This window comes from Gobio gobio, assembly GCF_949357685.1.
Source record: "Gobio gobio genome assembly, chromosome: 25".
NCBI classification, from domain to species: Eukaryota; Metazoa; Chordata; class Actinopteri; order Cypriniformes; family Gobionidae; genus Gobio; species Gobio gobio.
In genome coordinates this window covers 32,639,503-32,654,271 of record NC_137121.1, presented here as the reverse complement: position 1 = coordinate 32,654,271, position 14,769 = coordinate 32,639,503, and the positions used below count along the sequence as shown (strand labels likewise).

Sequence of the window (14,769 nt, the reverse complement as noted above, 5' to 3'; positions counted from 1 at the left end):
GAAAGAAAAACAAAACAAGGACACGATTAAAAACACTTCTGAATTCCTGTTACTTATGGAACCATACAAAGATGCGTTTATGGACTTGCACAAACTCATCTTGATATCCCTGACACTCCCTGTGACATCTGTGTCATGTGAGAGATCGTTCTCCTGTCTCAGACGCTTGAAAACGTATCTGAGAAGCAACTGTGGGGATGCCCGAAACAGTGACTTGGCACTTTTGGCCATCAATACACGAAGAGCGAAGGATTTGGATGTTCAACGCATCATTGATGTATTTTCCTTCAGTCACAACAATCGTCGCATCGTCCTGATTTGAGACATAGTAGATATGTAAATAGTTTAAGTGTCATCAATTTGGTGAATACTTCACTGATATTTCCCCGGTGCTATGGGTGTTTTTTTGATTGCATATTGTCCTCGACTGAATTTTTTTTCAATGAATATAGGCCTATGCAAAATCTTTAAGAATATTTGATTGTATAATGAATTTTGTGCTTGTTCAATTGAATAAAATTAAAACTTAAATTGTGATAAATAAAATAACTGAATGTTAAAAATTGAGTGGCCAAGTTTTGCTCATATTTATTAATAGTATTTATAAATATGTAATTGCGCAGCTCCCCCTGTCAATGATTTGGCGCCCCCTCAGCACCTGCGTTCAAAATTCTCTAGCGCCGCCCCTGTGTGGATTTTATGTAAATATGTTTATTTAGCATGAATTTACATATTTGGAAGTTGAAGGTAAAGGTCGCAGATTTCTATAGGTAGCCAAAAATACTGCCTGATTAAGATTTAAACTGAGTTTTGTCATACAGGATAACAATTTTGTCATACAGGATAACAGTTTTTTTTCTGTTAGCCCCTAATGTAATTCATTATCTTGGATGACATGTGTTTGACAATATATTCTTATACAGTTTTCAGCTTTCATTTGTATAATTTCCATTCAAATTGTGATATTAACATATCATTAACATTGTTTAGTTGAATATTAGCAAATTATATAATTCATAATAATATTCAATTACATTTACATTTCATTATTGTCCAACCTGTCATTTGGGGGAAATGCCCCTTAATCAGATTGTTCTTTATAAATATGTTGTTCAATTACATGCTTTTGTAAATGTGTCGTTCAAATAAATGCTGTTCAGTGAAATGAGTGAAGGTCGCCTACTTTAACCCTTTACATTATTTATGAATATTGATGTAGATGAATACTATGATCATCAATAAAATGGTTCAAGGTACTTTTCAGTACTAAATGAAACCTAATGTTGAAAAGTTGTGCTGTTTTGATATTCATAAACATGAAAAAATTATTTAAATCTGGGAAGAAACCACACTGAGTTTGTGTGTAACAGTTTACACACTGAAAACCACATCAGTGGAGCTGATGTGCAGTTTTAACCTATTTGAATTTTTTGTCAGTTGAAAACCTTATTTGTCACTGGCCCACAGACAGAATATATTCACTCTGCTGGAGGATTGTGACACAACCCCACACACAATAAAACTAAAATATTACAAAAGGACCTTAAAACTACAGTATCAGAAGATCAATGTGCCCAGAATATACAGTGAGTGAAAGGTTTTTGTAGAAACAGCGATTAATATCCATGTCCCATGTTAAAGTGTGCATGTCAAACCCCAATAACAAATCGAGAGTGAAGTAATTTATATGAAAAACTTGTTTAAATTTCACCATTTTAGTTAAAAGATCTTTAACTGAACACATATTAACTGAACACAGACAACCACATTGTTAAATGAATTTTAAGGGATATAATTCCCTTACCATCTGTAATGCACTGTACAATATATATTTTCTATCAAATATTTCAGTAGTTTAATCTATTGTTCTGTTTTATTAATCACAAATTCTTGTGCATAATTATTCCCGCTAGAAAAGGGGGTTGGGCTTTGGAGGGAAGTTCAGTGATTGGTTGAAATCTCTACAGACTCTAAACCAATGGGCGACTGGCACTCTCGTATAAAGACAATGTGTGGCGCAACATTGACCTTCATTCTTTTATTATCGACTGAAGGTTTTAGTCAGAGACATCTAAAATGAGCGGCAGAGGCAAGACCGGCGGCAAAGCCAGAGCGAAGGCTAAGACTCGCTCCTCCAGGGCGGGATTGCAGTTCCCCGTCGGCCGTGTTCACAGGCTTCTCCGCAAAGGCAACTACGCTCAGCGAGTCGGTGCCGGTGCTCCTGTTTATCTGGCGGCTGTGCTCGAGTATCTCACCGCTGAGATCCTGGAGTTGGCTGGAAACGCCGCTCGGGACAACAAGAAGACCCGCATCATCCCCCGTCACCTGCAGCTGGCGGTGCGCAACGACGAGGAGCTGAACAAACTTCTGGGCGGAGTGACCATCGCTCAGGGCGGCGTGCTGCCCAACATCCAGGCCGTGCTGCTGCCCAAGAAGACCGAGAAGGCCGCCAAGTCCAAATAAACTGATCACCGACTGTTTTCGCAACACAAAGGCTCTTTTAAGAGCCACCCATTTTATCTGATAAAGAGCACTCGGTTATTACTTAACAACATGTGGTTGAGAGTGGAAATTAGTCAATTGTTTTAATGTTTTGCATCGATTATCATAGTCACGCAAGTTGTGCGTTTTTCTACAAGCAGATTAACTTACCTCTTAATGTGTGTTTACCACCCAAACTATCGCCCCTAATATATAATGGTTAAGTTCTGATAATGTCTAAAATATTATAATAGATTTTCTGAACAATCAATATATTAGCTTCAGGGTAACAAATTGATCAATGTTATTCTGGGTCTTTTGCCCTTCAGTAGCGGCTGCTCTACAGAAAACTGTTATACGCCCCGTGTGGGAACCATAGTGTGTCTTTTCTGGCTGCGGTGCTTTTATATATAGACTGTGATTGTGTTCTAATCCAAGATCTGCACAACCACTGGGAATTAAGGCCAGTATTTCAGAACAAATAAATACAACAATGTGAGTATAAAGATCCGGGAAGAGTAATTTACTCTTTGTTTGATGTAGTCAATAGAAGCAGCTCGAGCGGGAAACCCTCCGCGTGTTTGAAAAGAGGAGACGCGCAGTCATTGGCGTAGACGTCACACACTAGCCAATCACAAGCCTCTGCTCCCTCGCGTCACTGTGAGCTCGTGGTGTTCGAATGCTATAAAACCAGGCGTGTAACAAAGAGCCGCATTTCCAGCGTCACAGGACAGAGAGAAGTAACTGCAGCAATGGCAAGAACCAAGCAGACCGCTCGTAAATCCACCGGTGGTAAAGCCCCGAGGAAGCAGCTCGCTACTAAAGCCGCCCGTAAGAGCGCTCCGGCCACCGGCGGCGTCAAGAAGCCTCATCGCTACAGGCCCGGGACCGTGGCTCTGCGAGAGATCCGCCGTTATCAGAAGTCCACCGAGCTGCTGATCCGCAAACTGCCCTTCCAGCGTCTGGTGAGAGAAATCGCTCAGGACTTCAAGACGGATCTGCGCTTCCAGAGCTCCGCCGTCATGGCCCTGCAGGAGTCCAGCGAGGCTTATTTGGTCGGCCTGTTTGAGGACACCAACCTGTGCGCCATCCACGCCAAGAGAGTCACCATCATGCCCAAAGACATCCAGCTGGCCCGCCGCATCCGCGGAGAGCGCGCCTAAACCCGCATCTGCATCAGCCGCTATAAACCCCAAAGGCTCTTTTAAGAGCCACCAAAACTGCACAGAATGAGAGTTTCCAGTTTAAACACTGAATATGAGCAGAGAGTTGCGTTACATTGACATTTGAGTCTACACTTTATTATTATGATAAACCGTTTATTTTAGAATATATGTTTTTATATGTATATTTAATGTCCTAGATAATTTTACATTTTAATGAGTATTTTCATAGTAAGTTAGAGTACGAACACACACACACACTTTAACTGAACCCTATGGCAAGAGTTATTTTCTAATTCCTTGTTCGGGGAAAAAAATTGCTCTATGGGAATTAAAAGGGCAGGCCTTAAGTTGGCCAATGATGTGCTGTTTTAAAGTCACATGACATTTGAATGTCCCTCCAAAACTCTTTCCCACCGTCACAGAAGCTGAAGTGCTCCTGAAATTGCTCTAATAACCTCATTTCTAAACATCTCTTCTCAAGGGGGATTTATTGTTGTGTCTTTGGAAAGTCAATTATATATTTTTATTCACAAAAATCCAACAGTTTTACTGTAAATTGAGTAAATATCGGTGTGTCCATATGGCACCGCTGTCCCACAGTGGAAGTGCAGTGATGTTTTTCCCCATTGGGATTGTTTATAGATAATAGCATCAATAATATAATCACAGTGATTATTTATTTGAGGAGTTTATTGTTGTATAGCTGTATTTATGCAGGGCTCGACATAAGCATACATTTTATGTATAAATAACAAAACTATGTCTTTTAATTAATACATTTACAGAAAGATCAATATGAGGAATGCAGAGTTCACTAATGGGATGAGAGTGAGGATGAGTTTGTCATTTGAGGTTTAATGATGGTGATCTACTTATTTTTTGTTTGCATGAGTTCAAAGTATATAAATCTATCAATTTCTAAAAGAAACATGCAAAATCATAATTTTATAGAAAACTACTTTTTTGACCATTTTCCATTGTGGTACAGCGTTGCCATAGCAACATTTTTTCTCAAGATTTTGTTTGGATTTTTATGATTGTAGCTTTTTCATGTAATAAAAACACATTTTATTCTGAATGCCAAAGTTTAGACTTTAATGGTGGAGACAACAAAGCTGAAAACATCTCACAATTACACTCGTAACTCATTTTTATAGTTTTTAATCTCTGACCTTTCATCCATGAGTTTGCCACTTCTTTTCATCTTCAGTCTGTCTGAAAATATACAGCTGTTTTCTTTCCAACTCATTTTCATTCGCTCATCCACAGTTTTGATCAAATCTTCAGCTGCTCCCTAATAGTGGCATGGGCTGTTCTGAAACTATTATGGGATGTTGAAGGCCAAAGAAGAGATGACTCTTATGGAGCAAGTTCAGCTAAAGGGAGATATACAGTGTAGATCAGAGAGGCCTGAAATCATTCATACTCTATCAATATACCTGACATGTCACATAGAAATATACTGTTATATACAATTAATTAATTGAATATACACATTTTCATTCAGTATCTCTATATATGATATAATTATCTTCGTCAAAATAAACTTATAAAACTTGTTTTGTTTTTTTATATATGAATTAAAGGACAGGCCTCGTGAGATCAGGGTTAGGGTTAAATCACATTGTTCTTGTGCTGAACTATATCGAGGGGCGGGGTGAGGGGGTGGTTTCTGTCAGGTCCTGTAAGCAAATATAAACGGCCAACTTGTAGCGCTCATTCTTCACTCGTTGTTGTCATTTGACCGACTGAAGTACTCAGAGTTAATCATGTCTGGAAGAGGCAAAGGCGGTAAAGGACTCGGTAAAGGAGGCGCTAAGCGTCACCGTAAAGTTTTGCGCGATAACATTCAGGGAATCACCAAACCCGCCATCCGTCGTCTGGCTCGCCGCGGCGGTGTCAAGCGCATCTCCGGTCTGATCTACGAGGAGACCCGCGGAGTGTTGAAGGTGTTCCTGGAGAACGTGATCCGCGATGCCGTGACCTACACCGAGCACGCCAAGAGAAAGACCGTCACCGCCATGGATGTTGTCTACGCGCTGAAGCGGCAGGGACGCACCCTGTACGGCTTCGGAGGATAAACGCCTGAAAACAAGATAAACCACAAACCCAACGGCTCTTTTAAGAGCCACACACTTCCTCAAATAAAGAGTCATGTCACAGCAATGCAGGCGATACATATAAATTATTTCTAATAAGCTGATATGAATATTAAACAAACCTATGTAAATTCTGGGAAAAAATTGGCTTTTCAAATTTCTACACACAATTTAAGTTTCTTTTAAGATTTTTTAAATGATGTGTTGCGTTAAAATCAACTTTTAGCTGATATTCAAAACGAGAGTTGTATTGTTTCTTTCAGAGAATATCTTGCAATTTCAAGTGATTTACAGAATTGAACTAAAATGATGAAAAATAAAAGTGAAATGTTAGTGGTAAAGGGGCTTTTGTGTAGGAGGGAATTTCTGGTACAAAATGCTATTTTAAAAATGGATCTTAATTTTTTTTATTTTAAAAATGAGTCTTCAGACTTTAATCAAATCTAAAAAGAGCGGGACATGAACAAAGGAAACGAAAATGCACGGGGTCTCTTTCAAACATAAAGCGGTGGGCGGGGCTAATATTTACCCGCTCCTTTGAGTTGTCCAATGAAATACGAGTTCATGGGCTCGGCCTATGAAAACAGCCAATCAGAAGAATCTCGTATCTCTCAGTAAATTAGCATATGTCGGTGAATAAAAGCCTCTGTATCGCTCCTAAGCGCACATTGACTCTTCATCATCATGCCTGAACCAGCAAAGTCCGCGCCTAAGAAAGGCTCCAAGAAGGCTGTCACCAAGACCGCCGGTAAGGGAGGAAAGAAGCGCAGAAAGTCCAGGAAGGAGAGCTACGCCATCTATGTGTACAAAGTGCTGAAGCAGGTTCACCCTGACACCGGCATCTCCTCCAAGGCGATGGGCATCATGAACTCTTTCGTCAACGACATCTTCGAGCGCATCGGCGGTGAGGCGTCTCGTCTGGCGCACTACAACAAGCGCTCCACCATCACCTCTAGAGAGATCCAGACCGCCGTGCGTCTGCTGCTGCCCGGAGAGCTGGCCAAACACGCCGTGTCCGAGGGCACAAAGGCCGTCACCAAATACACCAGCTCAAAGTGAGCTGACCTCTGACCTTACCCACCCCAAAGGCTCTTTTCAGAGCCACCCATCTTCTCGTTTGAAGAGCTTAAGTTGTGAGATGAATTGAAAGTTCTTGTTCCATTGGTCAGTTTCAGTAAAACGTCGTTGAGAAAAACATTTGTCGTAAACCACCTATCAACTTAAAATATTTAATATAATTGTGCAATTTTTGACAGTTTAGTATTAGATATAATTGAATGGGGTGCCTATGGGGCAGGACAAAAGAAACGACTTTATTTTTCTCATCCAATTTCTGTGGTAGTGAAACACGATTATGCTTGTCGATACTGACAATTGTTATTAATTCTACAAATCCTTATTCATAATTATCCATATCAAATTAACCAAAAACTGCAACTAAGTATTTTCAGTTTTATTTGCACATGTTCGGTTCACTCACATATATATACTATAGCATATGTCAAATGTGAACTATACTGTCACAGCTCTAAACTGCTCAATGTAGATGAACATGATTGACAACAATTTATACAAAGCTCATATTTCCATATCAAACTCAAATATTTCAGTAGAATAATTTTCTTTCTCAGTGTCAGAAACAAACAGCCTAACAACAAATGTTGAGTTTAATGCTATTTAAACATTTAAGTAAAGTTGCGTATGAGACTAGCAAAACAGAGAAATCATAATTATTTGTTGACAAAGTCAAAACACTGCTCTAATGTTGTTTCTTACAGAACTTTCTGCTTCTTGCTTTTCTTGGTTTTTAAACTTTCTTTCTGCTCTACATCTGTGGACCAGCAATAATATATTGTATGACCTACAACACTTTTTATATACTATAACATAGGCCTATTTACTGCACCAAAAAGTGCTTCTAGTTCAACATTAGGCTTCAGTATTTGGGTAATTTGCATTATCAAGACACAAAAAAAGTTGGATCCTTAAAACCTTGTCATAAAAATCTCATTCCAACCAGCCAAACAATTTTGTAAACCCTTATACTGTTAGTTTATGAATAAAATAACACTGAAGCAGCGGTAGATTCCAGAATCTTTCAATGTAATTGTGTATATATGCACACAGGGCTTGACATTAACTTTTTTGCTCACCAGCCACTGTGGCTCGTGGTTTTCCAAAGTTATTAGCCACTCAGCATTTTCACTGGCCACAATTTTGCTGTTTGGAAATTACATTTTATATGATTAAAGTTGACTTTGAGATTTAAAACTTTCAAATGCAGAGTGACCACCCAAATCAAGACTGCATATCAGCTGGTATGTGCAGGTGGGCAAACTCAGTTTGAGTTTAGGCTAATATGAGAAATTGAATATGATATGAGTTATTTTTGTTAGGCTATATAAAGTAACAAAGAAGCAAATTACAAAAACAATAATACATTTAAAAAATTTTTTTTTTTTTTCAGAAACAGTAGGTTTATTTAATATGTATACATGTATTTAACATCTGTAGTTGTTTGATTGACATTAATGACAGACAGGTATTTAATTGGACTGCTGAATGCATGGATGTAATATTCTGACACATATCCAGTTATTACCTAACCGACTGTGTTCGTGCAAGATACTCCACACGATGGACATTTTGACATCTGTGTGCGTGTGTATTCGACTATTCGACAGACGCAAGGAGAACTGATCGTTCTGTTGTGTGTCATTCAGCGCGATTCCGCCTGTCCCGCCTTCACTAACTGCAAGTTAATCGATAAAGAATTGTCATTTTGTGATACGACGGTCTTGGCATTTCATTTGGCTGGAGACTGAAATTATATTCAACCCGCCAAAGTGGCTAGAGGGAGTGGCTGCCATACCGCCACAGCTGAAATCTACCCGCATTTGGCGGTGTTAATGTCAAGCCCTGTATATATATATTTTAATTTAATTTAATATTTCCTTTTACTGAAACACTAATTAATTGACCTGTCTGTATCTCTCACTGAGAGAAAAGCACATGTTATCAGCATGTTTTGGTGAAGTGCTTTGTTGATATGTAGTTAAGACTCTCCAACCTTGGGAGAGCTGTGATTCTAGGGAGCTTTTGTGTGTGTGCATTGCATGATCACTGCAGGCCTAATATTGAAGATGGACGTTTTCTGCACACAACACCAGACCTGAAGACGCCTTTCTGCAACCTCCGAGGTCAACAATGATCTAATTCTAGTTATAGGGCGACAACTAGTCTACCTAGTTTAGTGATATGCTCTGCTATCTATCCTTGTGTGGAAATATATAGTGACTGTGCATTATCTCTGCCAATCAGAATCATTCAACATGGCAGTAAGGACGTGGCTAGACCTTGAAAACAGTATAAATGTTCATAAATTGTATGTACGATGGGCGGAGGCGGGGAGACTGTTAGAGGGAGTGCGGTCTACGAACTCCTTGTGAGACTTGAAGCTTCTGTGCATGAAACTGAAAACTATTCTTCAATAAATTTTTCTTTAATGAATTACTCTCCTGACTCTTGGTCTTCATTTTTCACTACTGGGTCCTAAGCTGTTACCCAAACACCATTTTGAAATGTTTATTTCACAGACCTAATAAATACACCAACATTAAGCTCTTCAAACCAGTTAAATATAATTAAAATGGGATGCATTTCCTTGACAGCATAGACACTAGTCAAGTTGCCTTCCACTTTCTTTTTTTAATGGTGCAAGAACAAGCACAGACATTTAAACAAAGTAGCTTGTCCAAATCTACAGAACTGACATGGTTTAGACCGGTTAATGCCACACCCTGGAAACAGTTTATAAACAACTTTCACGAGTCAAGGTTAAATGCCGAACCCCCCCCCCCCCCCAAAAAAAAAAAAAAAGGGGGACAAGTGTAAAACCTTTTAGGCTCCATTTAAACCTGTATTTATATTCCACTTGTGAGCGGACTGATAAGTGCTTTAGTACCAGGAGTAAACAAGCCCTCAGACAGCAACCCAGGTGGGATACACCAGTTAAGGGACTAAACTAGCTTTTATTAAAGCACCAGTCTACTTTTCAATAAACATTGGGGCTAGCCTCAAGAGAAAAATAAAGACTGATCACAATTTAGGATTAAAAGGACAGTAGGTTGATCCTGTTTTTTTTATTGCAGATGCAATGCATGATATCAAGACAAGCAGTTATGTTAGTCCATAAAGCCACAAGTAGAGACCAAAACAGATTAAACAACCCCTAATTTGATACCATTAAGAACAGGGACCCAGGTTAGCAACTGGAACTTGGCAAATAGGTCAGGTTTGGGCAGAAGCGTGGCTTGTTCCACCAGTTCAAGTCAAGCACAACCTTGAAGCAAAAAAAAACAAAAAAACTACTGGTTTAGTAGTGTGGCCCAAGAAAATAAACAGAACAGTCATGAAAGATCAATAGCAAAGAGACACAGTTGAGTTAAGTTTATTAAAACTACTAAAGTCATATGACCAGGTTAACTTCTCCACTAGCCACCACAGTTTGCCCACTAGAGACAGTCTTGACGTTAGCATCTCTTCCTGGAAAATAAATGGTAGAATCGTGTGAGGCATTTAAAAATGGTTCCTGAAGTACGTTTACAACAAGCACTCACTTTTTTTAGTGCAGCTTTGCTCACAGGAGCCAGAAGAGGGATGGCACACTGCTGTACTACAGTGGATGAAGATCTAACAGAGGGGGAAAGGGTTAAGCCACAGAAATCACTATAAAAAAATAATTACAAAAAACTATTAAGGATTCAGGCAAGGCTACAGTCAGAAATGCCTTACAGCACACTAGATGGATAAAAACTAGCCTTACGCACTCATCGACCAGAAGGTCCCACTGGGGTAGACTGAGTGGACTGGGGGTTGATGTCGCCCGGCAACGTCCCAGCATTAGGACAATGTTGGGGTCGGTCCTCTCCAAAATGCGCACCTCAACATAGACAGGCTCCCGCAGGACTTTTGTGACTGGATAATCAACATCACTGTAGTAGGACGTGTATGCCTCATCACCCGAGGAAGAATACCAGTGTTTAACCAGAAACTGCTGCAAACTGAAGTTTTAGAAAATACTTATGCAAACTTGGGACAGACACTTACCTTCTGCACAGCCTTTGGTGACACATTGACCATTTGCCAGTCTAAGCTCCACCCTGAGGGGTCCAGAAGCCGCTACTGGTGGAGGTGCAGGAACAGTGTTGACCTCCACAACCAGAGCTTCCACAGAAGTAGCAGAGTACCTACACTGGAAGAGAAGCCTAGACAACAAGTAGTGAGCTTGTAGCATTTGTCAAGGATTAACACTTATGCTAAAGAAAATATAAATACTTTTTTTTTTTACTCAAAATGGCTGTCCCTTGTGATGGAACCAAGTGGTCCAACACCCACTTCATACGAGGAGGTCATCTGGTTCTCATACACCACATATCCACCATCCTCCTGCAAATAGTAACTGTTGGCATCCAGTCCATTCTAAGCCATGCAGAACAGAACCACAAGCAGCTACTCACCATCATGCTTGTGCCACATGCAGTGACAGGGAACTGGTAGCAAAGGAAGGTGTGGATCCCACAGGACTGCAAGGTGTGTCGTTTCCAGCCAGGAGACTGACTGAATCCAGGCTCAAGCAAGGTAGTGTAACATCTAGGGTTGGGTATCGTTTGGGTTTTTTTCGATTCCGGTGCCAAACCAATACTTTTAAAACGGTTCCGGTGCCTAAACGGTGCCTGAACCGATACTTTTTTTTTTTTTTAAAAGGCCACAAAACGAGGTGGATGACATTAAATGGCTTTTTATTTATTTATTTTTTATTTAAATTGAACCATTTATTAAAAGTTTAATGTATACTTAAATGTATGAATATAAATAAATACAAAACACAATTTACTTATTTACAAATTATAATTGACATATTTACAAATTCACAGTAAAACCTAAGCCACCCAACTACAACAACCCTAATATAACTCTTAATTACAATAATAACAGCAGTCGTCTGTGTTCTTGCTCTGCTACTAACCAGCTTCGAGCTTCAGCTTTATTTTGAAATATGATCATATTCTCTGGCTAAATATTTTAGAACGCATCGTCTTAATGTTTCCATGGTGACGCGTCATGTTTCTCACATGACACACAGCAGCCGCAATAGCGCTGACAGCTCAGCTGTATCGAGTTTATTTCGTTTTTTCTTTTTATTCAAAATATTCACAAACTTCTTAACTGTGTCACGAACTATCTGATGTTCAAATGTGTGAGTGAATGTGTGTTAGTTGATCTATAAAGCGCAATGGGCGGCGCCATGTTAGTTTGCGCCTCAGAATCGGATCTGTCGGATTTACAACACTTGAGTTCATTCTCGTCTCACGAAATACATGAAAGTAAGTGACCAGTGAACTGGAAGAAGAATAGAGTAAACGCTATAGTTACTATATAATGTGCATGTATCTGATGTGAATAAAACATGTAACGTTAGTCAAATTATAACCGCCTGAAAGGATTGTCATAGCCGCTTTCATAGACATCAGTGTGTGTTTTTTGCTAGTACTTATGAGCATTTAAATGTCTGAAACCTGAAATAAACATGATGTGGTTGAAAACACTGAATAGTTGTCATGAGTTGTGATGTGACCAGCGCTGAGCGTCTGTCTCTGGCTCAGCCAAAGCGCGAAAGCACGTTTGAATTTTGGCACCGAAATGAGGAACCGAAATCTGCGTTCTGATTCGGTCCGGTACATACCGGTTATATAAGTACCGGTGCCATATTGGAACCGGATTTCGGTACCCAACCCTAGTAACATCTCTAGCCACCACTAACACAAACTGATCATCTTATACACTGGACAATCACTTGAACAAGGTACAAGATCAGGTTATTACTGAGGAGCAGTTTAACATGAACACCTATACATTGACTCACTCTTACCTGCCTTCGCATAGAAACACTGGTGTCCGTCAAAGCAGCAGTTGATAGCTTCACACTCAGCACCACTGATACCTAGGGATGGCTGACGCGAAACTGACGTTTCGGCACTTGCCGAGATCACAAAGCGCAGATGTTTCGAAACACTGCTGCGAACTGTGATTCGAAACACCCATGTTACGTGACTATGGCTAAATGAAGCCTCAAAGTATTTCATCAGGTGGCGCTGCCAAAACTGCATTGATTAAAGGGGGCGGGAACAAACCACACAGTCACACATCTGTATTCACCACAGTTTGAAAGTTAAGTAAATCCATCTTCACCTCGTGGGTTTTTGTGAGAGGAGAGAGATTTTGTGATAGCAGTGATTTTGTGATATAAGTGAGATTTATAGTGCACTTTGGTTAGTTAGGCTATATTTAGGCTAGATTTAAATGAGATATATTGACTGATAGGTATAGACAGTGACAGATAGAATATTTATATAGTGACACATTCATATAGGCTAAGTTAGATAGTGATAGATAGCACAGCATAAGTTAGATATATAATTATATAGATTCATAGGTGATATATATATATATATATATATATATATATATATATATATATATATATATATATATATATATATATATATATATATATATATATATATATATATTAATAGAATAGATACAAATGAAGGCTCCACATAAGAGATGCCGTACATTTTTTTTATTGCTGAACAAATAATCATTTACAAACCGCATGGCAATAACAGAACATTTTTGTATTACAAAATACAGATCAGGTGCTTGAAAGTACAGTAGAAAAATATATCAGGCCAATTATAATAAAAGAATAAAAAAACATTAAAGGGGCTAGGGTTTTGTTTGAAGATCATATTGTTCTATAATGGAAAAAAGAATGATTGCATTTTCATAACTTTGAGGGCTTTTGTATAAGAGTTAAACTCATTATGAAATTAATAAAATCTTGGTTTCACCTTTAAGAACTTGCATTTGTGTAGGCTATATAACATTTTCCCAGCATGAAGATGTTGTTAATCAGGAAGTTATCTTTGTTATTGTCCATTACAAGAGATGCCGTACATCTGTGGTGTGGGATCATTTCCATTTGGAAACACCAAATAAAGTGAGATGTGTTTATTGTGATATGCAGCTAGCCTTGATGCACAATTGAGGAGCACACTTTGGAGGGTGCAGAAGACAACAAGTGTCCCATGTGAGAGGATTTTTTCAAAGGCTGGAGAAATTAAAAAAAGAAGTCAGCTAACTCCTTCAACAGCAGAGCAAATAATATTTTTGAATAAAAATGTTATGTAACAAATGTGACACATTGTGGCATTATTTATTTTATTAATGTTCATTTTTCATGACCACAAAAAAACTATAGTTATTCATAATGAGGAGGCTACAGGTTACAAAACCAAGATCATGTAGTTATGTTAAAACTGTTGTTTTTTAATGTTTTGTTTTTTACATGGATCATTGTCAAGGTATTTCAGATCAACACATGCAAGTGACCACTAGATGTTGCCGTAGAGACAGGTGTCGGATTGATTCGAAGCTTCGAAACAATATGGCACATTTGCTTCAACTGTTTCAGTGCTTCACGAAGCTTCGGTCTGCCCATCACTACTGATACCAGGGCCACATTGGATCTGCTCATAATCAGCTATAGCACATTTGTCAAGGGGCTCTGCCTGCGCCACTGGCTGCTTAGGCTGAACCTGCTGAGGAAACTGTTGACTAGCTTGTTGAACCTGCTGATGAACCTGCTGGTCAGTTTGCTGTAACATCAGTGCTCGAGGATTCTGGGGCAGATTACTCCACTGTGGAACAGCATGACAGAAAGCACAAAACCACATACAAAGTGCCAGCAATTGAACAGCACACCAACTTCCTGCCATTGTTCAACAGCTAGTCACACTGTTGAGATGATGCACTTTGGTCTTTTTGGATTATACAGATTTTGGCTAATTAACGATAATCCCTCCCTCTTCATTAACAGTCATGATTCTCCAGACTTGCCCAAATGGGAGCTATGCTAGCAGAAAATTATCATTGGTTCTCAAAATCATACGCATGTG

General features: G+C 39.2%; 4 protein-coding genes across 4 annotated transcripts; all 4 read left to right on the top strand.

Moving 5' to 3' along the window:
- Nucleotides 1-2,076: 2,076 nt before the first annotated feature.
- LOC307122265 (histone H2A) lies at nt 2,077-2,463 on the top strand (the record flags this gene model as incomplete). Its single annotated transcript, XM_079810281.1, has 1 exon — nt 2,077-2,463. One exon carries the CDS (start codon nt 2,077-2,079, stop codon nt 2,461-2,463), a length of 387 nt encoding a protein of 128 aa, XP_079666407.1.
- A 770-nt stretch (nt 2,464-3,233) lies between these two features.
- On the top strand, nt 3,234-3,644 carry LOC307121509 (histone H3.2-like; the record flags this gene model as incomplete). Its single annotated transcript, XM_079809114.1, has 1 exon — nt 3,234-3,644. The coding sequence occupies one exon, from the start codon at nt 3,234-3,236 to the stop codon at nt 3,642-3,644; it is 411 nt and encodes a 136-aa protein (XP_079665240.1).
- A 1,772-nt stretch (nt 3,645-5,416) lies between these two features.
- LOC307121463 (histone H4) lies at nt 5,417-5,728 on the top strand (the record flags this gene model as incomplete). The annotated part of the gene is made up of 1 exon (XM_079809056.1): nt 5,417-5,728. One exon carries the CDS (start codon nt 5,417-5,419, stop codon nt 5,726-5,728), a length of 312 nt encoding a protein of 103 aa, XP_079665182.1.
- Nucleotides 5,729-6,430: 702 nt separating this feature from the next.
- LOC307121360 (histone H2B-like) lies at nt 6,431-6,805 on the top strand (the record flags this gene model as incomplete). The annotated part of the gene is made up of 1 exon (XM_079808908.1): nt 6,431-6,805. The coding sequence occupies one exon, from the start codon at nt 6,431-6,433 to the stop codon at nt 6,803-6,805; it is 375 nt and encodes a 124-aa protein (XP_079665034.1).
- Between the last annotated feature and the right edge of the window lie 7,964 nt (nt 6,806-14,769).